At 48.2% G+C, this 16,566-nt stretch overlaps 1 protein-coding gene across 8 annotated transcripts in view; it reads right to left on the bottom strand.

The window, feature by feature from the left end:
* Positions 1–14,642, bottom strand: part of TCF7 (transcription factor 7) — a 75,733-nt gene extending 61,091 nt beyond the window's left edge. For 2 of the 8 annotated variants that reach the window (XM_075509576.1, XM_075509581.1), the window contains exons 1-3: positions 14,029–14,640; positions 13,871–13,937; positions 13,324–13,433 (exon numbers count right to left, since the gene is read on the bottom strand). In XM_075509576.1, the coding sequence (XP_075365691.1) occupies positions 13,324–13,433; positions 13,871–13,937; positions 14,029–14,226 (375 nt within the window). In that variant the 5' untranslated portion in view covers positions 14,227–14,640. Of the gene's footprint in view, positions 1–13,323; positions 13,434–13,870; positions 13,938–14,028 lie in introns of all 8 variants that reach the window. The other 6 variants (XM_075509577.1, XM_075509578.1, XM_075509584.1 and 3 more) reach the window with 6 other exon arrangements.
* Positions 14,643–16,566: the final 1,924 nt, after the last annotated feature.

The raw sequence follows: 16,566 nt of genomic DNA, 5'->3' as shown, positions 1-16,566 counted from the left end.
GCAAGGAAAGCCCCAGATACAACTGTTGCCTATTTAAAGTCATCTACAAACCAGTTTAATAAAAGCTGACTGCATCTGCTTCCATGTTATTAGTTCTGCCCCAAAACTCTGTTCCTGGCAACACAATGTTCCATGCTAATGAGCCAAATCTTCCCCTCCCATGGCAGTACTCCTAAACCTCCACACCATTCAGTTCACAAAGTTACCACCCTGTTTTTCCCTCGGGGGAGGGAAGGATTGCAGCTGCAGAGGGGGTTCTTCAAATAATATGAAGGCCAAAGATCTGTGGGAAAATCTGCTCTCAGACAAATAGCACTTGGGGGCATCTGCAGAGAGAACCAGCCCCTCTTTACTTCTGTCTGGGTCCCACGTCCTTCTGGCAGCAGTTTTTTTATGAACCAGGCTGCCATTAATCCCCTGCCAGTTCCTACACCCTACCATCCTCTGTGGGTAGACAGCACAGAGTGGGAGATAATGCTGCAGGGAAGTGGTATTTACTTCAGCTGGATTTTGCGGCTTCATGGGAGAGTTTCTACTTGGGGCAGTTATTTCTCACCCGCTTCTGCTGCAAGAAGGAGGGATTTGGTATAGATTAGGATGACTTCTCAGCTCCTTTTCCAGTGAGTTTTCACCCGTTCTTGCCACTTTTCTCCCTGCAGCACCAAGCACGAGATAAACAGCGAGTCGAGGTTATCGCGCAGTAGCGATGCTGCTCAGATTAAAGAGAAATCAGATAACTCTTATTACCTAACTGAAACTCGCTGCCTGACTTTTATAGAGAAATGATAACATCTGAGAGCTGGAGGACTCTGCTGCCCTGGCAGACACCCCACGGCACCCCGGCTGAGCTGGGGGGGCTGCGCCCCGGCTCTCCTGCCCAGCTGCCCCTGTGCCTGGGATGCAGAGATGCCCGGGGTGCAGAGATGCCTGGGATGCAGAGATGCCCGGGATGCAGAGATGCCCGAGGCGCGAGGCAGAGCCCCAGCCACCGCGAACACGTGTGGTTTTGGCCTCCGCGCGCTCACACCTGGAGCCTCCAGTAAGGAAAATTTAGGCTTAGAAGTTGACATGGGCACGATTGATGGCTTTAATATTTTACAAATGGATGCGCTAGCAAAACGTCCGTCTACCCCATCACGCCTCGTTTCCTCGTGTTTCTAAAAGTTGGACTGAACTCATCTGACTGCCTCCTCTAATACTTTCTGTTATAAACCTTTCTGCACCACATGCGACAGCAGCATCTTCCCTGGAAAAGATTTCCTTCGCTTCTGACTTTGCCTCAAGCCATTAACTGACAAACTGGCAGCTAACTACTGCTAACAAATGATTTCCTGGAGATTACTGTTTAAGTAAAAAAGGTTCCAAGATAAATAGACTCATTCTTCATGACAAGGAATTTAAATTATGCATCCAGGGGTTTGGTATGCCTGTCCAAAAACTATGCCATGTAATCCTACAGGTTGTTCTCATCAGCATATTACAAGCAGGTAAATAAGAAATGACATTTTGTCCTCGGTTTCATAGCATGGATTTGTGCGGCATGTGTATTTGAGACAACGTGTTGGCCCATCCAGTCATCGTTCCCATCCAACTAATGCCACTCCGTGAAATTACCGTTTAGGCTGAAAAGGCAATTTGTTTTTAAAGCGAGCAAAGATGCCAATCACCTTGAAGGAGTTGTGGTTTTAGGGCCACCTGTAACTTGCTAAAAGATTAAGAAATTGCAATTTGTTTAATATCTTGAAGTAAATGGTCCAATAAGCAGCACAGCTTACTTTTTTTGGCTAGTCCTTCTCTGATCGTTTCTGAAACATCCCCTCTCGCAGCAGCCGGTGTTGGATTTTATAGGTTTTTTCTGTATCAACGTGGCTTTCCCTGCAGTGCTCTCCAAACGTCGCTTACCCATGAAACGATAAAGCTTCAAAATGCTCCTGGGGGAAACTGAGTCACGGAAAAACAAGCTCCTGGGGGACTGGGAGCAGAAGCTGGGATAAAACCACGCTTCCTCCGCCGCAGCCCTGCATGGCAGTTACAAGACTATCCGGTTCCTCTGCTATAAAACTTGGTAACGTGCCTCACTTCTTACCTGATTTTGAGAACATCCTGTGTTAACACATAAACAACTGGTGTTACTAATGTCTGTTTATTTGGCTATTTACATGCGTCTGACACGGCACCTGGTGCTCTCTGGTAAGAGGATCGCTCGGCTCCGTATCAAACGAACTCCCAGGGCGCAGGCAGGAGAGAGGCAGCTCCCACCCACGGCAAACAGCAACGCACCCGCCCGGGAGTCAGGCATTTACCGTGGCACCGGTTTTTGACGAAAATTTGGATGAACAGTGATGCTTTTGGATAGGGGAGCTGATCTTTCGGGGATTCACTGCTGCCTGCCTCATCCCTCAGTATGCATTTATATGCAGATCCACGTACTAGATCAGTACAAATAGTATATTATAATTTTAAAACATTTTATTTTGCAAAGTTTCAATATATGCATGTAGTTAGATACTATTTCCAGTAAATGCCAATAACCAAGCAACTGGCACTGACATATTAGGTAATTTTCTGTCCTCTTGAGGGAAGAAATTAAATTTTCTCTACAACAACGCACGTTCAAATGCTGTCAGAAGTCCCAGCCAGCACACATTTAGTGTTTTTACCTGAATTCTGCTCCTAGCAGGAAAAGCACAGAGTTCAACAGAATAGTAAAAAACTTACATTACCAGATATAACCCCGGTTTCAGCCACCAAGTGAATTATGGAAAACACAAAAGGACTTAGGCATGATGTTAACTTCAAGCCAGAAGTGTTCAAAAACTTTTTGGCTTCTTCTAAACATCAGTATCTGTTGCATTATACAGAGCATGTATGCCAACATGAGCCAACATTTCTTAGCACTTAGTTGGAAATATATCTATAAATTACTGCTGACTGTGTTTAGAAATTAATGCATTTACTCTACAAGGTTTATATAAAATTATTGGCTTGTCAAGGTGTTCCCACGTCCCCCTGTCCAGCTGCTTTAGGGAGCTAAATCAGCAACAGCAAACACATTTCTGTGATGTCATTTTACAGCATTTGATTCTTCAAAGCTGCTAACAGCCTGCAAGAATTCAACTGATCGATCTAAAAACTTGAGAGCCTGTTTCCATGGGAAAAGCACTCCAGAGCTGGACAAGGGACAAGAGCTGCCCTTAAGTTAAAACAACCTGGAGAATGACTGTAAGTCTCGGGAGTGAATCACTCTGAGTTGCATCGCTTGAAGAGTTTGTGTCCTGCCCCATTACAACCACAGCTACATCTGATTTGAATGAAACTTCAGACTTAATGATTTTCATGCCAGCTATTTAAGCAGCAATGTCATTTTCTTCAACACCCTATTATTTCATTCGCTATCTCCAAAGATTTTGCTCCAATTCCAAAAGCAAACTTATTTTGAGGAAATAGACTGTTTCCAACTGGCTTTGGAGGGGCCACACACTTAAAACCCTGGACAGACTTAAACCACAACCTTCAGACATCCTCGTGTTTGAGGGTGTACGTCTCCAGCATCCCCATCTCTAGTTACAGAGGAAAAATGCAAACAAGAGATCAGCACTGAAGATTCAAACGTTCTGCAGAAAACTATCCCTATAGTAATGATTTCAAACAAAGTAACAAGCTAAAACCAAAACACAACAGCAATAAAATAAAATCTGATGAGCTCTTCAAAAAGATCTCCAGTGATATCAATTGGCAGGACTCTGTTGCCTATCCCAGAGCTATGGCAGTTTATCCCAGCCAGGGCTTTGCTGCAAACACACCAAAGCCAGGAGGCTGCATCCTTTCATATTTCAAAACAAAAGCCAAGTTCTGATCGCTGGGACAAGGAAGAAATTTTTTGTTGTGGATACATTGCTGTATAATTACTGAAGATTTCATTTACTTTCTTTTGAATACTACAGCAGATACAAAGGCCGGGTAGATGTGGCAGCTCCTCATGTTATCATCTAATGCTCTAGCTTTACATTTTGACAGTTAGCCCTCCAAAACATCAGGGATGCGTGTGTCTACTGAAGGAAAAAGAAAACCTTTCCATTGATAGGAGACAGGGAAATACAACTGATACTGTCAACTGCTGTCAAACTGATAGCAAGGAAAGAGTTTTATGTAAAATTAAAAAAAAAAAAAATCATTTACCCATTTTCCCAGGAAAATCAGGGTTAGAAACATGGCAGTAAGATCAGAAAGGAACACCCCGGGTAAGAGACTATTCATGGGACTAGAACGTGGAAAATTCCATAAAGCACAAATGTTGCTAAGAATATTCAAAAGTCAAAGCTTTCTGTGGGTGTGCATGCATAGAGATGTCAACACAACTATTTCATGATCACCGAAATTGCTACTAGCCTGCATCCTCTCTGAATGGCTATTTTTAGGACCCAGCCTTTCATGTGGTATAATGATGTGGATTTTACAAGAGCATTTATAATGTGTTTCATATGGTGTACAGTCCTGGAGAAATTGCTTTGTATCAGAGAAAGTTAAACAAAAAGGTTTGGGTGGGTTTTTTTTAAATTTTATTTCTTATTTTATATTACTGCTTCTGTTTTGGATTTAGGGTTAATATGTATATTTTAATTTATCCTATATGACAGCACTGCCTGTCCCAAAGGAATCGCACAGCACGATGCGATCCCGCAAAACGTCACCTGTATTTCTGAATCTGCGCGTCCCTTTGGGTGGTCGGATTTCAAAGCTGGCAATGCCACACTCTGTAAGTTATAGCAGGAAGCCAAAGCTCAAAGGCCAAATTTCGACCTCGGGTATGCTGGTGTCAGGGGTTGTGCACTGTCTCCCACGTTAGAATCGGCCTTTCTTCTTTTAGGGCAAAGTCATACAAAGCGAGGTTTGTAGAAGACGACGACTCCTCCTCGCTATCTCCGCTCCCGCGCCAGTAATTCCAGGGCAGCGGCATGTAACGAGCACCAACTCATCAGCCTCTCCATGCTAAGAACAACAAATTTTCATGTGGTAGATCTTACGATGGTTTATTTCCTAAACATGAAAGCAATCTCCGCAGTGCCATCTCCTCAGTGTTAGAATAAAAATTCCACATTTCTGATCCTTTCTGGGCATTTTGCTGGGAAGAGCATCTCCCCAGCAGTTCTGCCACAAGTGTGTTTATAATTGTATCCCCCTCGTGCTGAGTCAAGCATACTTTATGATCTTGGGCTTTCACATTTTGCTTTTGTGTAAGTCCCATCAGAGGAGAACCTCTGTTTATGCTCGTGTATGCTATTCCTCAGAGCAAACCACAGCAGAAAACAAATTCAACATATAGCATAGAAGTTGAATCACTAAAAAAAAAAAAAAAAAGTCTTTTTTTGGTCAATCCATGATTACTGCGTAGCTCTTCAAGGCAGACGTGTACTTTGTATATTTTAGTTCCAGAATCTCAATGGAACAAAGGAGATACTGTTGAGACTTTTTTTGCCTATCATTTAATCAAATGTAAAGTTGTTATAACCGGAGGGGGAAAGTGCTCTAGATTCTAGTATCCAGCTTTACTTTGGTTTCGAAAACTTACCACAGCATTGTTGAGTTTATTGTTTTGTTTAACAAAATACTAATTTTGGGACCCCGTGAAACACAATGAACCAGATTCTTTTCATTGCAGCTGAGCTGTGTTTAGCACAGAAGTGGCGGATGGGAGAGGAGCGGTGGTTTAAAGCCGCCTGGGTGACCTCCTGCCCAGCACCTCCAGCCAGCGGGATGCTCTGGATGGGTACCACTAGTTCTGCCAGGTTTTGCTAACCCTCCTCATCCTCAGTATTGACTAAACGTTCCACTTTCTCCGTGAAACGGCTTCACAGAGGCAGCGGTGGTGGAATAGTTCTTCGTAACTTTGGGAAGGGTCATAAAAACTCAAAGGCAAAAATCAGAGAAAAGGGCCACAGGACCGAGCAGTGAGAAGCTGCTCCGTAAGGAGATGAAGGTGAGAGCTCTCTGTCCAAGATCATTGGGAGGTGACCAAGAAAAAGATCCTGCCGTAATCAAGGCTCAGAGGCGCGTGATGTTGCAATCACTTCCTTTAAGAAATGAAGTAGGTGGGTTTGTGAGCCAGCAGCATGTGCTGAACTGGCAGTCCCAAGGCAAGAACGAAGACCTCGGCTGACATTTGCAGAGTGCTTGGTACAGACTTGGTAGGTTCCCAGGACATCTCATCATTCAGGCCATGAAACACTCACCCTGCCTGGGGGCTGGAGGGAGCCGTGCCCTCCCGGACAGACCGCTGGACAAACCAGCAGACAGAACAGGCGTTCGGTCTTTACTGATTCAGCTGGATTAAAACTGGAAACTAGGAAACTAACAGCTCTGTATCCTGTTACCAACCCTCTGAGTCACCCATCCTCCTACCGAACCTTTGTTTCATCCTCCAGACATAGAGACTAATGAGCAAGTATCATGTTATAGCCTATTTTTTAAAGAGAGATTTGGAAGAATAGCACATGAAAGAGCCTGTGGGGGGGACTTACACGTCCCAGCTTGGCACCAGCCTGGGATTTGGTCAGGCTGAGAAGTTTTCCCTGCCGCAGTGGCTCTGCAAAGAGTTCAGGAAGCAACTTGTACCTACTCTCCTATTTCTGTGCCCTCCACCCACCATTGGTAAATGATGAGGTAAGAGCATATATACATCAGGCTGGGAGAGATGCTGACATAAGCCATCTCCTGGCACCAAGAGCAGCGAGCTGGAGCGGCAAAGGCATGGGAAACTGAAGAAAAGCAGCAGCAAATGAAAGGAGAGGTGTTGCGTGATGGCTGCGGACAGCCCAAAGCCTCAGAGGGGTGGGAGGGAGAAAAGCTCCTGCAGTGGCAATGACCTCTCCAAGAGGACAGTGCTGGAGATGTCTGGCATCTAGTCCCTCTTCAAATCAATGCAACAGACAGGAGAAGACAATCCGTGAGGATTTCTTGAGGAATTTGTGACTCACATGTGGTGCAGGAGATTTTAGTAACTGAACAGCAGCATGTGCTCAACTGTTGTTCACCCAAGCCTGCCCTGTCCAGCACAGCCTCCCCGTGAGCATACACGATGCTCACAGATGCACAACTCCTTCCTTCACCTTCTCTTCGGTGAATTAGCAAGGGGGCTCAAGGGCCAAGCCATACGAAACGAAGACTAAATTCAGTCTTGCTGAATATCACTCATGGCCAAAGGGCAGACAAAGAACTGCGGGTATGAAATTAATGGCAAGCTGTAGATGTTTCCTCAAAACTGTTGATGTTTCTCAGCACTTGACTGTGCTCTACCAATAACCATCATGTCATGTACACACAGACACACGCAGTCCGGACCAGACTGCAATCTTAGGCGTGCAGCTCACACCACCCGTATCCTGAAAACCTGCTTCACTTGCAGATCATGCTTACAGATAGATTCAGCCTGAGATTAGGATCTGGCCCTTCACAGATGATCTATGAGAGCAGTCAAGAGAGTCATCCCTATGGAGTCGGCAATGCCTGTTTAGTCACAGGAACACATGCGTGGTTGAATGGGTACCTCGGAACAGCAAAATGCCAGCGCACCCGACTGTACGGATTTGTCAGAGTTTCCACCCGAACGCAGGAATTTAATGGTGCCTGTAGACTTATGGCAGGAGACGACTGCAAGCTGCGAGGCGACATGCAAGCGCATTGCAGAGTTCCTTGCTGCGCTCCCACCGCTCCCCCCTTCTCTCGGTTAAAGCTTTGGATACCAGACCAGCTCTGTTCTTTCATCTTGGACATGTCGTGTGCTGTTCACCCCCAAATCACTTTGTTCTTCACAGTTAAAATATCAAAAATATTAATCATTAACATGGATGAGCTTTGGGAGCTTGGGTTGACGTTAGATTTCGCTTTTCTCTCCAAATTCTCAACCGGTTGAGCTAATAACATTTCACAAACAGCAACAGTTGGAAGCTTGCAGGAACAGTGCCTTTACCATACATAATCTCATAGCAGCTCCCCAGCGACAAATCATCCCATGCCTGGAAAGCCAGTTCCACGGTAGGAACGAAGAAATCCCAGTGGGAGAGCAGATACTGTCGAACTGTCTGAATCATGTGCACACTTATTCACATGTATGGGTTTACATAAAACTTGCTTTTGTTTCCCTGTGACATTTTTCTTTCTCTTTTTTTCATTCCAAACAATTTTAAAAACAAGGTTATATTAGACCACACACAGGCAGTGCTGTATCATGTCACTGCTTCTCAAGCAGAACTCTCTAATTTATTTCAAAGGGAAGTTCTGCTTCAAAATTGAGGGTGTGATATGAACTCAGAAATTAACACAAGAATTTTCCTTGGGGGGGAACCAAGGCTGAATCAGACATGCAATAAATGACCTCGGAAGCCCTGCGCCTTGGTACATCCACCTATCCAACATTATGCTTTAATATAAAAAATTATTTTCACCATTATCCTATTTCAAGCTAGGTAGAAGAGCTGGAAGAAGTGGATTCGCTCTGGTCGGGAGGGAACAAATTACTCCTCTGTCTGTCTGCCAGGACATCCATCAACAGCCACCACACTCCTAACACTTTCTGCCGGGAATATAACAATTTATGGGGACAGAGTACTGCCCGGCGAGGTCCCGTAGCGCAAGCCCTGCTGCCAGGGAACCTGGCTGGGAAGCTGCCGGCGACGTTGCTCTCCCGCAGCAGCAGGCACTGCTGGTAATGCATGGAGCTACTGTTCGCTTGCAGCTGCCCTCCCTCCACGCACAACATCTGGAGGAGGATGCAGCAGCGACAAATCCCCATCACAAGGCGACTCCGGGGAGTTTTCCCACTGGTTTCAACAGGATCAGAACTCGACACAGGAAAAAACAATACTAAACTATTGCCCTGACAGTGCAAGCTAGGACAGAAAGACTTCTACACAGAAGCAGCTGAGCTGCAGATTTCCTTCCGCCAACTGCTGCGGGGGCATCGGCCTCCTCCCGCAAAGGGACGGAGCAGCCTTGGGGGAAGGGGGCTGCAGCAGAAGTAGCCGTGTCCCAGGGCTCAGCTGCTGCTGCTCGAGCTTCTGTCCGGCGCAGGGCAGCAGGAGACTTTCAGCTCCGCGCTTTTTGACCTCATGATAGACATTTGGGACCTGTGGCCCCAGGCCAGAAGTAACTGCACTTTCATCTTGCCCTGCCCAAGGGGATACTTCAAACCCACTCAACGGGACCCAAGCTCAAGGAGCCCGGCGGACCACAGGGAGCAGGCTCGGAACATCGGCATTATTTCCTAGGCCTGCCATCTCATTTGGGGACTTTAGATGTGCAGAGCTTGGGAAGGCACCACCACCCTTCTGCTCCTACGTGAGCTCTGGTTAGACAACTTAATTATTAAGACAATTAGGTAGTGTCTGTTTTCCAGAGAAATAGAGGCTCTTGGACCTCTGTTTTTCACACAGACAGAAAGTCCCGTGCCTCAGCTTATATATAAAGCATTTTAATTCTGCCTTCGCACACCTCACACGCTCACTACACACAACAGAGGTGCACAGAAGGTGTGAAGGGCTCCCCCAGCAGCTCTCCCATCGACGGGAGTGGGGAAGACCTTGTGCCCTACATATGGGACAGAACAGCTCATTCCCTTATTTTATAAACCTATTTACAAAAGGAACTTATAAGTGCTCCTTCTACCATTTAACTACCACATGGTACAAGATATAACAATGTTCAGAAAACCCCCTCGGGTCTAAACTCAATTATACAACTGTAGCAAGAAAAATATTTTAATCTGATCAAAGTGTTAACATGTTTGACCATGTCTGACCTCTAATGTTTGTAACCACCTAAAAGGCTGATGTTCTTACTAAGGATGTACCTTAATTTGATTTAAAATCATTTGTACTATTTAAAAAAGGATATAGTTTTATGATTTTATATTTCATTTAGAAAAACAGTTCCTCAACTTGTTAGTATTCTTTGGAAGTTTCTTACAGATTTTTAACCTGCAAATCCTATATATTCCACGCTGGATAAAGCTGGACTTTGCAAGAGTCGGGAGACTCAAAGCAGAGTCATGAACCACCACACACGCGACATCCGAGAGCCGGGTGAGAAACGGTTCTCCGGGTGCCTTGCAAAATTTCGAGATTTCAGATGCATGCACAGTCTGCGCCGAGATGCTCTTAACGCACTTGACCGAGAGTGTGCCCTCCCCAGCCCGGTCAGCCGACGGGGGTTCACAGCATGGTCCCAAAACACAGGACACCCGACCTCAGCCCGCTGCCTCGTCCCCAGCTCCAGGAGCACCTTCACCTGCACACCCTGGCCACCCCCTAGTCCTCCTTTCTCTCTCTGATAGCTCTGCTGCCAGTCCAGGCTACTTGTGCATGCTCGAACCAGCGTCACTCCAGCTGAATTACCCTAAACTGGCGTTTGCCACCTGCAGCAAAGGTGGCCCACCGAGCCGAACGCTCACCATCTGCCTGCTGGGTGGCTCTTGCCACATCCTGCTGCTCGCCAGGGACATCAGCTGGGCTCGGCATTGCTGCTGATGTCAGGTACCCGGACATGTTCAGTGCATCACTCTGAAGCGACATCAGAGCATGTAAATAACACAAGTGGGTGTGTTTTGGTAAAAAGAGACAATTTTGGCTGGGGAGATGCGGGCAGTCTAGCAGGATGCTGGGGTGAGCAGTGTAACAGTTAGCGGGCTACAACCACCTTGAGGGAAACAAAGCAAAAGTGATGCTGCTGAGACAAGAAGAAAGGAAAGAGGAAAGCAGCACACCGGTAATGCCGGTAGCGACACACCCACCCAGGCAGGCGCTCCGGGCCGGCTCCAGCACCGCTCGCAGCACCCTGCCAGGGTTCGGAGGGAGCCCACAGGAAAAAAAAAAAAAATAAATGTGGTTTTACAGTGCGTCGCAGGGTGGGGGTTCAACCTGCAGCTTCGGTGCCGGCCGCCCTTCATCTTTCAGGGAGATGTATTATATTTTTCAATCAGTTAAATGTAAAGCCCTGACAGTTTGCCAAAGTACTCCTGGGTTAATTTTTTTAATTTTTATTTTTGAAGATTCTGAAATTAATCCTAGCTGCAAACAACCATTTCCAGGAAGCCCCATTAACCAAAAAACAATCTCCACTACCAAGTGCACACATGACTGTGATACATAATTCCATTCACTCACACAACCCTCTTCCCCGACTCTACTTGCGCTCAAGTGTTAATTAAATACACTTTTATGGATGGTTAAGTATCTGCAATCTTCGGTCATAGATCTGACCTCCTCAATTATTGGAAGCAGCCACCAGATTATAGCCCGCACTTTATATAATATACACAGCAGCAATAAATCTGTATGAGAGCAATACGTAATTCACTATGATAACCTTTGCACAGTCAATATAAATACAAGAAAAAATTGCCCAGAAAGATATAGCAAAATAGCTATTGTACCAAGTCAAAAACCCAAGTCAAGACCACCCTCTATCTGAGGAAGAAATCTTCCCATGTCTATTAGGTAACAGAGTTTTAGCTGAAAACATCAAATCAGCTTTTTAAGTCACAGAACATAAAACACCGCAGGATTTGAGCAGGCCTAAGTAAAGCTGGCTGAGGCAGTGGATGATTTCTGTGGCTCTCAAGGGGACAGGATCATTCCTTCTCTGCTACTCAGTTTTCTCCCCTTCGAGTTCTGCACAGTCTATTTACTCCTGTCTATTGCTCCGACAGTAACCTCTTGGGTTTTTATTACATTATCAAGGGGAAAGGCGATTCACAAACCACAATCTACTTTTTAGCTTAATTGCTAATAAATAGGCTATTGCATTTTGTTGCCCATCTAGTAAGGTTTTAAGATTAAAAGAAATATTCTACTACAGCAAATAGTTGCTGGGCTAATGTAACTCTGAATTTACCCAGATTCTATACCAGGGAGCAAACTAAATGCGGTTAAATAAGACAAATTTAATATTATCATTTAAAATGTATCAAGAAGCGAGCAACTTAATATTTTAGAGCGGCGAGGGGGATACCTGGTACCTGGAGGAAGGGACACGAGGTGTGAAGCAACAGAAGAAACGCTTATTTGGGTTACAACAACGTACCTTGGCCCTGCCTTGCAAACGCATCTTTTCTTGCTGTAAACTGAAGGAAGACTTCAAGATTTAGGGACAGATCCTCAATATCTGCAAACCAACTTCAGCAAAGTTACGACAACCTGCAGCTGGGGAAATCAGCTCCCCCAAGAAGGGCTGTGCTGGGGTACGGGCAGGCTCATGGAGGGACCCGTCTCCTCCTGCCATGCAGGCCAGCAGGGTCGGGCGGAAGGACATGGCAGTGATTCCAGTGAACAATATTTAACCACACTTTAACCTGAGTTTCATACCCCACAATCCACCAAGTTTTCATAAGGCCAGTTTAACATCCTGCCCCTGTAGAGAACAAATGGCTGAAACTGAGGAGGGCATTATATATTCTTTTAAACCTTATCCCTTTACAGGTTAAAAACTAAAACTGAAATAAACCAAGTGATGTTCTGCTCTCATTTACCAACTGCAAATGCAGAATAATGTCTGAAATGAATGCAGCAATGCCGGCTCCCCAGGAGCGACACGAGCACTGACTTATCTGCTGCAATGTCGTGACATTATTTTCTGAAGTTCTGGTAGAGATGGTGATGGGAAAAGACAGCTTTTGCAGAGAAGCCTTTAGTTTAATTATTTAGATTGCAAAACTTATAAACATTAGAATATACAGAATTACTAAAGCTGATTTGACCCGAGGGGGAAAAACTTTACAGGAAACAGACGGGAATAGTCCTCCAGCAGCATTAAGCCTTTTTCTAAAAACCTCTATTGCCATCTTAGAAACGCAAGACTCACTTTCTGGGCCATCATCCACAACAGAGCCCTAACCGAAGGCAGACCAAAACCTGGCCATCTTACAAGCAGATAACGTCGAACTAAAAGTTAAGCTGCAGGACAAATCCCTGAACACAAACACCAGAAGCTGCTCGCCTCCAAAGCCCGTGACCCAGAAAAAGGAAGGGGCATTCTTACATTAGATATTAGAGTTTGATTGCTGGAAGAGTAAAGGCGAACCCAGAGGATGGGGAGATTGGAAGAGAAGCTCCTCCAGCAAATTTGGAGCGAAGCAGGCGCTGCTGCCGAGCATCTTCCCCCTTCCCACTCCTTCTCCCTTCGGCTTGGACAGAACAGTGCCCAGGCATTTTAGAAACAGGGCTGCAATTTGTCAGGAAAAAAAGCACGTGTAGGTGCCTGCACGATACCTGCAATGCACTTCAGCAGTGAGAGAGGCCACGAAACTTCTCTGTAAGAGGAGGATGAACTCACCAGAGGTGACATAGATCCATTTGGCAGATAAGGGTCTGAGAGCATTAGGAAAGGGTAGCCAGAATACGCAGATCCTTTATACATCCCTGGGTCCTGATGCTTCATACCTGCTAAAAGTAAAGTTCCGCATCAAGATTTGCCTTACGACAGGTGATTCCTCTGCCTCTCGGGGCCCCCCACAGAGGTTACAGCACATTTCGGGAGTCTTTTTGCCCCACACTCCTCAGAGAGGGTGTTGGGGGGTGCCAGGGTCCCCCGGGGACGCGGGGTCCCACAGGAGGTGCACTGGGAAGCCTCGCTGCTGACAGGAGCAGCTCTCTCCGGGGGGGCTGTGGCGGCCGGGTCGGCATCCCTCACTCCCGGGGGTTGCAGGGCGGCAGGCCTGGGGACCGGGGCTTCACCCACCCCGGGGATGGTGAGCGCCTGGCCGGCTCGGCTGGCCGGGGCGAGGCGGGGGAGGCCGGCGGGGACCGCGGATGGGGACACACAGGGGGAGAGAGAGAAGGAGAGAGAGAGCGAGAGAGACGCGGGGGTCGCTGCGACTAACCATCATCCATGTGGTCGGGGAGCTTCTCCTGATAAACCCTCTGCGGATCCTGCACACGCCTGATGGCCTGCATGGGGAGGAGAGAGAGAGGCAGAGCGGGGGGTGGCGGGCGGGGGGCGCGGGGCCGGGGCGGGGGCGGCGCGGGCGGCCCGGCTCACCTCAGGGTCGGCGGCGGCGGCGGCCGGGCTGCCGCTGCCCTCCGACTCGTTCACCAGCGAGGACTTGAGGTCGGCCAGGTCGCGCTCCGTGAAGGCGTTCTCGGGGATCTTCTCCTCCTGCTCGCCCTCGTCCTTGAAGGCCAGCATCTCGTCGGTGGCCCCCAGGTCGTCCCCGCCGCCGCTGCCCAGCTGCGGCATTTTCCTCCCGCCGCTCCCTCCCGAGCCGCGCAGCAACTTTCCCGGCGAGTATTGTTCTCCGCCGCCCGGATCAAGCCCTTCGCAATTATTTTTTTTTTTTTTCCTCCCTCAATTTTTTTTTTTTTCCTCCTCTTCCGAAAAAAATTTGCTCCCTCTTGAAATCTTTCTTTTTAAAGTTTTTTTTTTTTTTCCTCCTTTCCTTTTAAACTTTTAAACTTTTTCCTGGAATTTTCTTTCCCCTTTTCAAATTCCCTTTAAATCCTTTCTTAAAAAAAACCAACAACAAAAAAGCGAATTATAATTATTTTTCCTTCTTAAACCTTTTCCTTTCCCCCCCCCCTCCCTCCCTCCCCCGGCGGCTCGCAGGGGGCTCAGCAGGCTGCGGGCGGGCGTCGCGGGATGCCGGGCTCCACAGGCCCCCCCCCCCCCGTGCCGCCCCCCACCCCCCCGAGCCCCGGAAAGTTTCCCTGGGAGCAGCGGGCGCGGCGGCGGGCAGAGGCACGGAGCGCCCGGTGCCTGTGTGCGAGCGCGGCGGCGCGGCGGCCAAGGGCTGCCGACATCAAAGCGGCCGCCGGGTGATTGGCAGCTCCGGGGAGGGGCCGGGGGCGGGCACACGCGCGCACACACACACACACATGCAGGCACACACACACGCGCGCGCGCGCACACACGCAGGCACACACCGCACACACGCTCCGAGGCCGAGTGCCTGCCTTAAAGGGACCGCCAGCCCGCCTCGGCGTGTGTCCCCCCCCCGCTATAACGGGGTGACCCCCCCCCCCACGGCGGCACCGCACGGCGGGACCCCGGCGGCCCCCGCAGTGCCAGCCCGGCCCGGCTGCGGGGTGGGGAGGGGGGGTTGGGGCGCGGGGTGGCGCGACGGTGGGCAGCGCTGGGGGCTCGGTGCAGCCGCCGGCTCTGTGCGCGCATCTGCGCGGGCAAACCGGCGCGCAGCCGTCTGTAAGGCGGGCATCTCGGCTCCCGCGTCTGCACACGCACCTGCGCCCGCACGTGTGCGCACCCACGGGCATCTGTGCGCGCTTGTCTGCACACGCATCTGCGTGCCCGCTTCTGCCCGTGTATCTGCGCGTGTAGGTGCTTATTTGCACGCGCGCAGCTGCACGCACATCTGCACGCACACTTCGAACGCGTCCACGCATCGCTCTGTGTGTGCGCAGCTGCGCGTGCACGGTCTGCACGCGTGCATCAGCACGCATCCGCCCCACGCGGGTATCTACAGGTGTCTGTATGTACAGCTGCACGCATCTGTACACACACCCATCTACACACCTGACGTGTGAGCACTCGCACACCTACACGCACACCAGTGGGATCCACTCACATCCCCGAACACATCAGCACAAGTGAGCACACAACTGCATGCCTCTGCACACGCACATCTGCTCACACACACATCTGCACACACCCATCTGCACACACACACATCTGCACGCTCACATTTGCCCATGAACCTACAAGCACAGACTGGCAGCACACAACTAAACACAGAGGACAGACGTCTGTACGTGGAGTGGCAGACACGCATCAGCACGTATATGTGTACACACACAGACACACATCAGCACATATATGTGTGAACACAGACAAACATCAACACGTATATGTGCATGCGCACAGAGACACATCAGGATGTGTATGCATGCACAAAGATACACATCAGCACACATCAGGACGTGCGCACATAGACACACATCAACATATATGCGTGCACACACAGATGCACATCAACACATATACGTGTGCGTATACAGACACACATCAGCATGTATATGTGTGCAGAGATACACATCAACACAGGTATGTGTGCGCACAGATGCACATCAACACACATATGTGTGCACACAGACACACATCAAAATGTGTATGTGTGTGCACAGAGACACATCAGGATGTGTACAGGTGCACACAGACACACATCAGCACATGTATGTGTGAACACAGACACACATCAACACGTGTATGTGCACACAGACACACGTCAACATGTATATTGTGCACACACAGACACATCAGGATGTGTACGTGTGCACACAGAAACACATCAGCACATATATGTGTGCACACAGACATACATCAGCATGTATATGTGCGAACACAGACACATGTCAACACGTATATGTGTGCACACACAGACATACATCAGCACATGTATGTGTGCACACAGACATACATCAGCATGTATATGTGTGCACAGAGACACACATCAACACGTGTATGTGTGTGCACACAGAGACACATCAGGACGTGTACGTGTGCACACAGACACACATCAACACGTATATGTGTATGTACACAGACACATCAACACGTATATGTGTG

Source organism: Mycteria americana, chromosome 8 (genome assembly GCF_035582795.1).
Source record: "Mycteria americana isolate JAX WOST 10 ecotype Jacksonville Zoo and Gardens chromosome 8, USCA_MyAme_1.0, whole genome shotgun sequence".
Taxonomy (NCBI): domain Eukaryota; kingdom Metazoa; phylum Chordata; class Aves; order Ciconiiformes; family Ciconiidae; genus Mycteria; species Mycteria americana.
Note: the sequence above shows the minus strand (reverse complement) of the source record. Positions and strands in the feature narration are given on the sequence as shown.